The sequence below is a fragment of the Porites lutea genome, chromosome 2 (genome assembly GCF_958299795.1).
Source record: "Porites lutea chromosome 2, jaPorLute2.1, whole genome shotgun sequence".
NCBI lineage: Eukaryota > Metazoa > Cnidaria > Anthozoa > Scleractinia > Poritidae > Porites > Porites lutea.
In genome coordinates this window covers 16,236,331-16,249,661 of record NC_133202.1, presented here as the reverse complement: position 1 = coordinate 16,249,661, position 13,331 = coordinate 16,236,331, and the positions used below count along the sequence as shown (strand labels likewise).

At 39.8% G+C, this 13,331-nt stretch overlaps 1 protein-coding gene across 3 annotated transcripts in view; it reads left to right on the top strand.

Annotated features, from left to right (window-relative positions):
• The window catches only part of LOC140927867 (uncharacterized), a 40,933-nt gene extending 28,003 nt beyond the window's left edge, over positions 1 to 12,930 (top strand). For all 3 annotated transcript variants that reach the window (XM_073377562.1, XM_073377563.1, XM_073377561.1), the window contains 12 exons: positions 970 to 1,060; positions 1,840 to 1,926; positions 3,394 to 3,546; positions 4,199 to 4,328; positions 4,481 to 4,513; positions 4,683 to 4,786; positions 5,419 to 5,502; positions 6,081 to 6,223; positions 8,548 to 8,581; positions 8,666 to 8,758; positions 9,943 to 10,035; positions 10,840 to 12,930. In XM_073377562.1, the coding sequence (XP_073233663.1) occupies positions 970 to 1,060; positions 1,840 to 1,926; positions 3,394 to 3,546; positions 4,199 to 4,328; positions 4,481 to 4,513; positions 4,683 to 4,786; positions 5,419 to 5,502; positions 6,081 to 6,223; positions 8,548 to 8,581; positions 8,666 to 8,758; positions 9,943 to 10,035; positions 10,840 to 11,187 (1,393 nt within the window). In that variant the 3' untranslated portion in view covers positions 11,188 to 12,930. The remainder of the gene's footprint in view (positions 1 to 969; positions 1,061 to 1,839; positions 1,927 to 3,393; positions 3,547 to 4,198; positions 4,329 to 4,480; positions 4,514 to 4,682; positions 4,787 to 5,418; positions 5,503 to 6,080; positions 6,224 to 8,547; positions 8,582 to 8,665; positions 8,759 to 9,942; positions 10,036 to 10,839) is intronic.
• The last annotated feature ends 401 nt before the right edge of the window (positions 12,931 to 13,331 follow it).

The window sequence follows — 13,331 nt, the reverse complement described above, 5'->3', positions numbered from 1 at the left end:
GCAAAGTGGATGCCCTGTAGTGACACTAAATGATATCATTGTGTTCACTCGTGGTGTTACAAAACATATTCACAGGATGGAAGGAGTACAACAGGCCACACGGAAGCCCTTACTTTCATGGCCTCAAACTCATTACTGTAGTACGGCCTATTCTCCCCCCCCCCCCTCCCCCCTCCCCCCTCGCTTAATACTCCCCTTCTCCTCCCGCTTACTGCCTAAGTCCCGTTTTCAAATGTCGTGCCATTAGGGAGATTTAGATTTGAGGATGAGAATGAGTACGAATACGAGATTTAACTTGAAGCTTTTGCGCGTGTTCTGAATAAAAAAGACACCCCAGAAAGCTTCATTTTACTTTTCGCACCAACAAAGTTAACACGGTTATTTATACTCCCTCTCCCGATAGCAACATGATTAAACTTCTAACATTTGATAACTTGTTCCCACCACTACGACGTGTTCGCTAAATCCCGTTGTTGAATGACAACAGCTATCACGTTTTCCCGCCAAAATGACGCTGGCTGTTCACGCGCGTGCACGAGAAAATCTCTTACTCGTAATCGTCCTCGTCCTCGACTCGAATCTCTACTCGTGCCAAGCTGGCTCGACTGTACCTTATGACTTGACTTCGGATGTCGAATACAATAGCTGTTGTCGAAAGCAAAATATGAATTTTTTTTAACAAATTTTTTTAATAATCAATGAACTAGTTTGGTATGACAGAAGCATGTCGTTTGAAACCAAGTCGTGCCACTGCCGTGCTTTGTTCTAAATTTGTCGAATTTAATCCAGTCAATTGAGATCAGCACGGCAGTAGCACGCCGTTTGAATCGCCGGGGCCTGTGGAAGGTTTCTTTTTTGCTCGAAACGAAGGAAAAGCAAGGGTGGTGACATCTAAAGGGAAGGAAGAAGTGAAACTATGGTTTAAGTTGGTGTAGATATGTCTTCACAACGTTTGTCTACAATCAACAGATTTCTGCCATCAACTGAAGAAGCTGAGATGTACAAGAACTACAAAGATGACCCTAGCAGTTTGGTACCAGAAGACCAGTTTATGATGAAGGTACAGTTACATAAGTGACTGCATTCGCAAGGGCTGTATATTCCAAGTAGGGAGGAAAACCGCAGAAACGAGTTGGTGCCCTTATTTCAGGACCACTCAACGACTGTTTTCTGTAAAATACCTGTTCGAAGAAGCAAATATTACCTTGAATTTTTTTTTCTTGAGGACGGCTAAATATTTCTGGAGGACTGTTACATTCATGTTCAATTATCGAAGCTTATCTAATAAATTCCCTACGATTTTCTGAAGTTTAATTTTTCACATTTCACTGCCCAGGTTTAACCTGAGATAAGGCTATATTTTCGTTTCGCTTTGAAAATTACACTCCGGCGGGCAAGCGAAACGAAAAGAGAGCCCAGTTTTAGCGGTAGGCGTTAGAGAGAATGTATGAGAACCGCTAAAATTGGGCCTGATCTCAGGTTACCCAGGTTAGGCTATCTTTCGTACAAAAAAGGAAACCTAAAATTTTCGAATTTAAAAATGTGATGGAGAGAGGAATCAGAAAAATTCTCACCTTTGCATTAAGTTAAATTGCATCGAAAATTTTCGGGAAAATAATACTGAGCCCTCGTAATTTCGAAAAGACTCAAGTTTCCCTAGGATGACCGAACAGATACAAATTTTATAACGCCACTCAGAATGCATTTCTAGAGATCTACAAGTACTCCGGTTAGCCAAACAGTGTTTTCTATGTATTTAGGAAGAAACCGTCGTTAAACCCTGTTATTTTAATGGCGACACTAGTGATCCTTTTTCATTTAATTCGTTTTGTTTATCAGCTTTGTGAGATAAAAGACCTAGAGAAAAGACTGGATCTACTTTTGGTCGTCATGGAGTTTCCGGGCCAATTCGAAGACCTTGCACCGGTAAGTTGAAACGCGACTTCCGGTTTGTCAGTAGATTGTTGGAACCACAGTGGAATCCCGATATAACGAATTACCTGGCGACGAATTTTTCTTGTCACACAACGCTCCTTCCCAAGGAAAGGAGGAGCGCTCCGTGACGAGACAACGAGATTAGAAGGCTAGGGCAATGTGTTCGCTGCAACGAATGTACAAATAGGGCAAAGGGTATATTCACTTTTTTGGTGTTTTGGTAGACAGACACAGACACAGAATTTTACTGTGTAATACTGTGGCATATTTTGTTAGTCTCGTTTCCTGATATGGAAAAACTAAGTTAAAGTGAAGTAGTTACATTCAGTACAAAGGGATTCGTTATGATCTAGTTTCCACTGCACACACCAGTCTAGGCAACAGCATTTTTGAAAGGGCAAGGAGGAAACATTCCGATGGAAATGTTGGGAAATTTTAGCGTAGTTGAAGACTTTCTTTTGGTGAGCCGTCTTGGTGGTAGGAGAGTGGAAAAATATAGCTATGAAACCCGGAGAATGCCTGAAAACTCTTATATTTTTCATTTTGTCTAACGCGTTTTCAATAACAGCTGTAAAGATTTCAGCACCGCCGATAAACATTGGCTTGGTTACTATAGCCCTCCCCTCCAAGTTGTTTTTCTTTCTTCTGGGGAGGGGTGTTGCTGTACATTGGCCTGGGTACAGGACCAGTTGCATTCTCCTAACGTCCACCCTGTTCTGTAGAAGAGCCTTTCTTTCACTTCCCCTGCATGAATGGAGTAAGTTCCTTTGTTGAGCATTTGCTACCTGTTCCTGGGATACAGTTTCGATACCAGGCCTGATAGCCGGTACAGCGGTACAGCGGGCTCAGTAACGGATGCTCGCACTGTAAAACCAGTTTGACGAGAGAAAACAAGATTGACCGGTCAAGAACTTTGGGCTTCGGTGACTTCAAAGGCTTTACGCGAATCATGCAGAACCTTCTTTTTTCCTCCTCACTTAAGAACACAACAGTAGGCTCTGCTCGCGGGGTGCTTAACGTCGGACGCAACTACCAACATCTGACGTTCAGCCCAGTCAAACTCTAAATTTTCTTCCGTTAGGTCTGACGTGCGGATTACTGTAATTTGTCCCTGGACTTAACATTTCAGATGTCATTGAAAGAAGAACTCGTGTATTGTCAGTATAACTTTTAAAAATGACGCACTTACGAGTCTATTTATGAATAAATCCACAATTATCTTAACTTTTTTGAATAAAGATAACTGAAAAAGTTCAACACAATGTTTTGATGTCGCCTTGTTCTTTATTTTGTTACTTAAACCGTATATATCAGGTCAGCTTTTACTTTTTATCTTTGTCACTTGATAATGATGTCATGGCGACATCGAAACGTTCTGTTAAACCTTTTTTTCGCTTATCTTTATTCTTAAGTGTTTAACAAAATTTAATTTGATTCGTATCATAACTTCGTTTTCAGAATGTAAACAACTTACTACAAGCCTGCCAGGAACTATACAACAGCAAGAATTTCTTGCTTGTGCTTGAGTACGTCTTGTCCATCGGTAACATTCTGAACTCCGGAAGCAACAGAGGAGCTGCTTATGGATTCAGGCTGCATTCACTACCAAAGGTAACGTGTGCAGTACAGTGAAACCCAACTCTACGGACACCAACTTAATAGGGACACCCGTATATAACGGACAGTTTTGTTTCTCCTAACGAATGGCCTAAATTTCAGCCGTTCCTTCGAGTCGCGAACATGCGACTCGAGAGGACGGCTGAAATTTAGGCTATCAAACAAAAAGCACATACTTTTTCTGTAAAATTAAACCGCTTAATACGGACGACGGACACTTTTCTGTGTCCCCAGTCACAATCTCTTGTATATCGTCTACTCCGCTTTACGGACACACTGGCCTGCGTATCTGCGCACTGTCTATTTTCAGTGTATGTTAATGATAAACATTGTATCCTGTTCAAATAATGAAAGATTCCTACAGATTAATACGATTTATTACTTAAAAACAGTGGCGAAATTTCGTGACGTGACGAGCCCCGGATAATGCGGACACTATGGCATACCCCCTTGGTGTCCGGATCAATCGGGTTCCACTGTGCACATTACGACTGCCTCATTGCTACCTGTTACCCCTGGGATACCACTTATTAAAAGAAATGGCGTTCCATTCCTGTGTTTGACTGTGTTCGCCATGTTGGCCGAAAAGAAATATCCGCGGTTAAGAATTTAATAAATTCTGAAATTAGAATGATAATTATTACAGTTGGCAGATATACGTGGAAATAACAAGAGGTACAATTTGTTGAAGTTCCTAATCCTTCAGCTTGAGCAGTGCAGTCCAGATGCGCTGAATTTTCCCGATGAATTGAAAAGTGTTCCTAAAGCGGCAGCCTGTAAGTTCACAACTTTTGTTGATTTTTTTGGAATTTGAGAAATGTATTGTCTTTTGGTTGCAAAATCATAACTAAAAATTAAAAGATCTTGCAAATAAATTTTTACGGGCGATTTTTTTAATCCCTGAATTTATTTGCTTTTTTCCTATCAGGTTCATCAAAAGCTTTGTTTGCTGAAGTGGAAGGTATCGAGTATTTCTGTACTTTTCAGTTGCTTTCTTGCGTTGTTGTTTTCGTTTCTTGTTAGTCCTCTTCGCCTGTTTATTTTATAAAGGACACAAGTAATATCTCAGTGACTAGCAGTATGACTCAAAATCTTGGCAACAAATGTGTTAAGTATACTTTCTCTTTTAGTGATGAAGAAGGACTTGCTTAAAATAAAGAAACATTCAAGTGACTTGTTCTTGAAGCGGAGTGAAACAAATTCCCAGGATGTCAAACTGCACAATGATGTGGAAGTATCCTTATGCCATTACTTCAACTGTCAATGAACCTAAGACTTTCCAACAATGTACAGACTAGTCCTTCATTTAGTTGGTTAGGACAAAAGGTTGTTAGGTATAGCCAGAAACTTAACTAAACAAGGTAGGGCGAAAGTGTTGAGTTGTATAACCACACACAAGTGTCGGCTGATTTAGCAAGAGTCGTAGGCCAGTGCTTATTCACTTCTTGTATTCTAGCCTTCTCTACAGTTCAAAGTTACGCGAGAAATATTTTTTAAATTTCTTGTTTAAAATGTCTCGTGAATTGTGTGCTTGTTGTGTAGACGACGATTGCGTGCTTTTATGTATAAAACAGGCAAGAGTCGTCGATAGCATGCTTTATAAAGATAAAACTGAACACTGTCTGATCAATCGTGGTGCGCACCTTTCTCTGAACATTTTGTGAAGCCAAATTAACAACACCACGGGAACATATTATCAAAGGGTCATCTTTAGAGTCATTTACAGACCTACGTAATCGAAAGTCAATAGCAGGGCTCTAGGTTTGTTACATTGTTGCCGTGAAGTCAACTAGTAACAACTAAACAAGCTTAAACACTGGCAGCTCAAGGGAAAATCGAGTCATAGTTCTTTAACTAACAACACAGACTTTTGTCACTGAATATGAGGAGAAGCTGAACGATTTGTGTGACAAATGCAAACAAATGAAGCAGATTTATAACAAAGTTTTGGTAAGGAGCATAGTTAATGAGGTGGAATGGTTATAAAACCCGTCAGATTCCCTTTTTACTTGTTTTGGTGGTCTTGACACTGCAAAACTGTCAATAGCGCTCCTATCATTTCGATCATACCAGCCAATGAAAATGTCGCGCTAACTTATCCCAGCACAATTTGTGAACAAAAATCAAAGAATTGTGCAACATCATGCAGCTCATCTAAAGATAAACTGCCGCACCATAACCAGTCTCCTATAAGGAACTAAATATTATAAAGATCTAGTTTTATAAATAATTTTGAGTTTCATCACGCAAAACCTTTAAAAAGACTGTTTTTTGATGTTCACTTTCTATGACGGATTAGCTGACTAATACAGGTTTAATTGGCTGGAAGGATATCAAGATATGATTGATAATGTTACGCAAAACGAAACGGTTGTTCTCTATTACGGCTATGACAACCTCGCGATTATTTACTGGCAATTTTTTTAAACTCCCAGGATTTGGTTTACGCATTTGGACAACTAGAATCGCCTTTATTTTCCAAACTGTGCGATCGATTCACTTGAAATATTTTGCTTGTGTGTTTGTAGGTGTCTTTTGGTGAACCGCAGAGCAGTGATTCTGAGGAGCTCTTTGGTGCTATCAGCACCTTCATCGGTCAGTTCAGAAAGGCCATGAAAGAAACACAACAGGGGAGCAAACGCAACAAGGGCTTCAAACTAGAGGGGCTCAAGTAAGTTATCGTAAAAGGTACTCAGGATCACCTCAGTTATAAGGTGCAATTAATGTGGCCCGAACCTATTTTTATGCGTGTCGTTATGTTTTTTTTAATCGGGTTTTTCAGCAGGAACGATGTGAAAGATTTCTATGATTTTTGGTATCCGGAATAAAGAATTTAAGAAAATACTTTTTAATATTTTCTTGTACGTGAAAAAACCTTTGAGATATCTGCATATAATTAAAACCGCATTTTTACAGAAAATGTAAAATCCCACGACAGATTTTCCTCTGACTTTAAAAAATTCGGCGCCATGATGCTCTTAAGTTTTATATCTGCAAGTTTGAGGTCTTCGCACAGCTAACACCATACAGCTAACACATTTGTGAAAGTTGGCTCACAAATAGTGGAAGAGTGTTGGCGGACTATCTCCTATGTGAAAGGGTATTCTTACCCAAGGCTTCATTACAAGAAACTAAGTAATCAGAAACCTACGGCGAATACAGTTAGCACTACAAGAAGAACTACTTTATGCTGAAATCGGGGTGAGAACAAAGAACTTCTATTCATCTTTTGTGCATTTCCTTTCGAAATAAATCTTAACAAAGCAAAATATAGCATCTACGAAAAACTCCAAGCGTTTTTAGTGTCGTAAGTTCCCGTTTTGAAAAGAAATAAAGCCACCAACTCCAGAACTACAAGAAAATAAATAACATTTACTTAAAGTTCCACCATTCTTTATTCTGGATGCAAAAAATCATAGAAATCGGGTAAATCGTTCCTGCTGAAAAACGCGAGTCAAAAACATAACCAACACGCATAAAAATAGGTTCGGGTCACGTAAAAATTGTGGGCCACTCCTAAGGTGCTCATTTTCGTCTAGATCGAAAATAATGTTATATTTGAGGCCCAAGAAGGAAAATGCTACAGGTAGGAGTTGATTCCTTATCCATCACATCACTCATTCTCTCCCCTACTTTAGAATTTCGTAACATTTGAGAATGATGATTCTTCCGTCAGTGACTCGGAAAAAAATCCGTCGAGTTTTCTCAACGGGAATCGAACCTGTGACCTCAAGCTGCTGGTCAGGGTGCTGTCTAGGGTATTTGAGGGGTAGAAGCTTACCCCCCAAAATATTGTTATCATTACAGTATGTTTAACAATTATTCCCCGTGCCCGAATGGGCTCTGAGACAATAGCCCATGAGGCCGAAGGCCGAATGGGCTATTGACTCAGAGGCCGTGAGGGCGAGAGGAATAATTGTTTCAGTAAAATCCAACTAGTTGGTCAAAAATATCGAGAATAAAAATATTTTAGCTGCTTAAAGCTAGACTTTAATCCTTTTTTGCCGCAAAAAGCCGGCGCTTTTCGCTACTAGTGGGCTATAACATATAGCCTAGTAGTAGCTCAACCAATCAGAACGCAGCATTGATAATAGACCACTAGCTGGATTTTACTAAAAGTAACTATATCGGAAAAATCATCCAGACGCGACGAGGTCAGTGCACACACTGTGTCTCAAAATGCACCAGATTGCATCTCAGCGCATATTCATTTCAAAAATTTCCGGGGGGTGCATGCCCCCTGACTTCCCTAGGAAGCTCGTGGCCTTCAGCCACTCGGGACTTCTCACCCAAACGATAAATCGTAGATAGAACCGTGCTGGTTACTGGTGCACTGAGCTACAGCCGAGGAGACTCAAACAAACCCGTATATTGCGGCTTGCTGCCTATTTCCAATGATCCCCAAACAAACAAAAGTTCCAAAGCATGACTTAACTAGAATACTTGACAACTGAACTTTTAAGTTCTAGATTGTCGTAGCACTTAGTAAAATAAAGGAAATATTTGAGTGGTTATACAAAACGTGTAAAAATGTATCGAGAACGTTTGGGCCTTTTTTTAGAAAGAATAGCCGGGAAGTTGAGTTGGGTAAAATAAACGCGAAGAAAGAAACGGAGTTAACCACCAGAGCGGTCCTCAAACCCAGCACCTCCGGATTGCGAGGTTGACTAGTCTGCCGCGGGCCCACCGCCGTGGTCATATACGAAGCGAATTCCGTGACGTCCATCGTCGCCGGGTTAAATTTGACCGATGAAGGATATCAAAATAATTTTTTGTTCTCATGCAAATAAAAATCCTTTTCACAAGAAAGGTTTTGCACACTTTGCCTCGTTTTGAAAGTGATAGCTTTTGGAACTCGGCAGTGGCGTGTTGTACGGTATATTTTACAGAGACGGAACAGTCATTCGACCTCGATGGAAAAACATTCTATAAAGGTTTGACTAGCCTAGATTAGTCACAGTAAAGTTAAGATTGTTTTCTGTTGTTATTTTACAGGGAAGCTGTTGAGAAAAGACAGAAGCCAACAGAGGTTTGTTCACTTTTCTTGATGCACTTCAGTGGTAGAAATGAAAGCTTTTACTTATTTCTTGTTTTTTTTTTGTTTCTTTGGAAGGATTCTATTTCTGTATGTACTGTGGATTCTCTATCATCGACCATCAGTGATCGGGACGATGTTGATGCGGGCAAAACAAACTGGAACCAACAGGTTAGAGAAAAACACTGTACTCCATGCTAACCTACCAGAGCCGAGGGCTGGTACTTTACAAGGCTACATTCACCAACGCTTTAAACTCTCTTAAACTGACCGCAAACTCTTCATGCAGCCAACTCCCTTTAAAGCGGACACCGTAGGGACCTTGAGTTAGTGTCCTCATTAGCGAGAGTCCGTAAAGGTCAAGTAATACGGGCAACATTTTCGCACAACTTGCCGCGCAACATTGTTGCGTTGCAAATTGAAAAGGCCTGTTGCCCGTATTACCATCTTCCCTCTCAACTTGTCACGCAACAAATTTCGATGTTGCAAGTTGCGGCTCTTTGAAAAAATCATGCGTTGTGATTGGTCAATAGTGTGTTTTTGTGTCAGCAAACAAAATGGCTTGTTGACCTTCTGTGATTTCTTTTTTTACTTCCCTTGTCAATACCGTTCTAAGGCTATGTAGCTGTTTTTTAAGACAGTTTAGTGAAATGTTAAATTTTTGACATAACTCATCCAGAGCTCTTGACCTCCGTGACTTGTTTTTATACTCTGGTCCACAAGCTTCCCACAGACAAGAGTGCTTTTCAAGCTCTTTCCACAAATCTTTTCTTTGGGCCTCTGACATTTTTTCACTAATAAATTCACATTCTTGGGTCTCAGCATTCTCAACCTCCACAACCTCGGCCATGTTTACTTTGCCCAAATCAGATATGCCCGAGGTCAAGCGCCCACTTACTCACCATCTTACCCGCGTTTTTGGTTGCCACAACTTGCAACATCAAAATTTGTTGCGTGACAAGTTGAGAGCGAGGGTGGTTATGCGGGCAACAACGCTTTTCAACTTGCAACGCAACAATGTTGCGCGACAAGTTGTTCGAAAATGTTGCCCGTATTATTTGACGTTAATAGCGGGATTTTATTTCAGTCAAACATCTGTAATTTGTTTTCGGAGTGTCCACAAGGCGAGAGTCGACTGTATTCATCAAGAAAACAGTTTCACATATAGTCAACTCTAGCCTTGCGGACACCCGATAATACGGACAGCAGCTTCATCCCATGCAAAAATAAAATACAGACGTCTGACTGAAATAAACTCCCGCCATCACGGACTCTCGCTAATGAGGACACTAATTCAAGGTCCTTACGGTGTCCGCTATAAAGGGAGTTGACTATACTTATATTCTTGTTTTAAGGCTTCTGAAAGGAATAGGAATGTGATACTGGATTTAAAGCCAAGCAAAGTTGAGGCCAAAGCAAATGGACCGCCTCCAGTTATTCACAAACAGGTATAAAAATTTTCTGTCTTAGGCTCAAACTTAAGATAGCAGGTTAATAACACCACTTTCGCTAAAAATGACTTATCAACATTTTTTTGGACTATCCTTTGTTTTGAAATGTTGCTGTCATTCGAGCCTGCAGACTGAATGTACATTGCAGTAAATACTACCAGTTAGTTCCTTTCTTACTTTAACTGAAAGCTATGCTCGAAATAGTGCATTTCCTGTAGTACCGTTGACTATGCCGGACAAGGTAGTTGTCAGCTATGAACCTGTGATTAAAATCCTGAACAGCATTTATTGCCAGTGGTTCTGTCTATTATACTGCACAAGGTGGTCTTACATTGTGAGTCGTAGATGTAATATATCGAGCATGAGACGTAGTGTTTCATCACCAGATAGAACACTGAGAAGAGAGTTGAAAATACGACGCGCAGCAGACTATTTTTGACGAACTTCGAGGTGTTGATTTAGCAGCAGAACGGGATCGTCAGTTGACGACGGCGCGCGCAAATCAAACAACTGGCTTGACCAGTGGCAGAGCAGCAAATTGGGCACCGGAAGTCGTGTTTAGTCCTTTCCGCGCGCCTTCCCGTCGTCAACTGAAGTTCCCGTCCTGTTGCTAAATCAACCTATTACTTCTCAAACACAATGATTTCAGAAGGAGAAATTAAGGATGCAAAAATAAGCAGTTTTTCATCTGATTTCCAATGTCTTTATGAATTATTGATTAGTTTGAGAAGGCTTCTTGAAGATGGACGATCTAAAAAGAGCAATTATTAAAAGGAATTCGTCAAAAAATGTCTCTTTCAGCTCAGCATCAAGTCCCCACCAAAACCACCAGTGCGAGCTGGTCCCAAGCCGACAAAACAAGGCTTCTTAGATAAACTCAGCGGAGGCAAACATAAAGCTCCAAAATGGGACAACAGATACTTTGAGCTCACAGAAACGGGTTATCTGCACTACTACAAGAAACCCGACGGCGGGAAACCGATTAACTCGATCTATTTAAGAGAGTGTCCAGTAGAAATCGATCCAAATGACTCCTGTATAATCGTCGTAAAATCCGAGGAGAGAGATTGGAACCTAAAAGCGGTAAATCCTGGCGAAGCGAGTGCATGGAAGGACGCCTTGTCATTTTACACCGACAAACAGAACTGAAAAAAAAAAGATCATCTCGGCATGGCCAGGAGTCTGGATTCGACTTACAGAGGTTGTCGTCCGGAATGTGAGCAGATGGTCCTTCTCTTCTTTAGTGAGAACATGTATAATTTATGTACATAATTATAGTAATTAATTTAATTTATGTACAAAATTATATTAATTGATATGATTTATGCACATGATTGTATTGATAAAGGAAGGTAGGGGCTTCACCCTCGTTCCCCGCCGTGCGCACTCATGGAGCGCCAAAAAATACAGGAAAGAGAGCAACTAAGCGCTGTTTAGACTCGCCACAGCTTTCTTACTGTGCAAAATAACGCTAAGAAGATGATTTCCTTTTGAAGCAAGGTACTTCCAAATAAGGTAACAAAGGATGTTTAATTCCAACGATACGAGATAAATTTTATTAGTTAAAGTAAATGATGAAAAGAAGAGAAACAGAGACCTTATTAAGATTTGTCATCATCCTTCAAGTAACGAGTGGGCCCTGGTTTCTCCAATGTCAGTTGTGTTTAGTGTCATTTTTGAGAAACCGGATTGGAAAGAAGGCTCATATCTGGGATGAAACAGCTAGGGCTAAGGGAGCGCGGCCTAAATGGGATTATTACACTTCGAGATATCGCCAACAAAGAACTATGTCAGTTCAATGAAAAATTATCCCAAAATGTCCTCATTGTTAAACAGTTAAGGTATTTGTTTGAAGTAGGATTTGATATAGCTAAGCAAAGCGAAACGTAATTTACACAATATTGAATAGCGAAAATGTAAATGAAGTCTCTCAAGTCACTTTAGGAGTTCCACGTGGGTCTCTGGGTCACTAGAAAGAAATTGCCAACCTCATTCTCGGAAAATTGGCCCTGGAAACGTGACCGATGTGGCGAAAATTTGACGTGAATTGTCGATTGTCAGTCGATATTGCTTCAATATGAACCAATATTAAATGGGAAATTTCTTATCGTTTTTAATAATTTCGAAAAAAGTCCATACGTTACATGAATTATATACTCAAAGTATAGTATGAAATTGGCATATTAAACCTTCATCACTATTTCCGCGTTGCCTGACGTAAAATGCCTCTAGATATTGAAAATAATGCGTTTTACCGATGACTTATGAATTATTATTCACATTTTTCTAAAATGCGTTTGTTGACGGTGTGCAATTTCAAAATTACAGATAGTGTTAAAGAAACTATTAAATTTACTTAGACTAAAAAAATTTAAGAAATGAATAATATTGAACACAAACAGTTCGCTGTAGCACTATAAAAACTCTGGATTCTCTCTGTTAATAGCACAGGATTGGTATCCGTTTGTAAAACATTGGTTATCGTAAAGGACAAATGATAATGAGATAATTTATATTTGCGATTAACTCCTCCAAGATTTCCAAGTTTATCTTTCTTTGCAGAGCAGTACAGTGATGAGTTAGACTTTTCTGGAAAAATCAGCGTTTGTAAAATAAGGATAGAAGTCATTTAATACTTTTCAATATGTGCACTAATTCAAACCGAAAACTTGTACATCAGATATTTTAAGTACTTAAAGAACTTACGTCAAATTAGGAAGTTACAGTGTATCTGGACCTATGTTAAAGATGGGTGTAATCGTATTTATTTTGGGGGACAAGTGATTTCATTTTGTAAGTGGTAACGTACTCTAAGCTGTGGATATTGATGAGGTTCTGCCAAACTTATTAATCAAAAATGCCTGCAACAAAATAAAATACTCTCAAAACCGACACCTAAGATTCAACTTTCTCTGTTTAACCAAGGGTTCTCCCCTGCGAAACGGATCGTTCAAATGCCTGTCCAATAAAGAAGCTGAATTTCGTCAAAGTGAAACTTAAGTGCTAGTATTGCTAGTTTCTTAACGTGCCTATAACCTAAAACTGTTTGAAAAAATTATGGCAACTTAAACACAACGTGATTTTTTTAGAATACTATTATTTGCCGCCATTTTGGCACACGAATCGTCTTCTCTCGGAAACCGAGCTGTGACGATGATTAAGTAATTATGACGTTAATTAAGGAACACGTGCATGACTTGGGACACTGATTCACAAACTCAAACCGCTGTTAAAAGGTAACCAGATGTCCGTGAATAAAATCTTGTTTTTTGTCTCTTGACGTCATGAGCCTG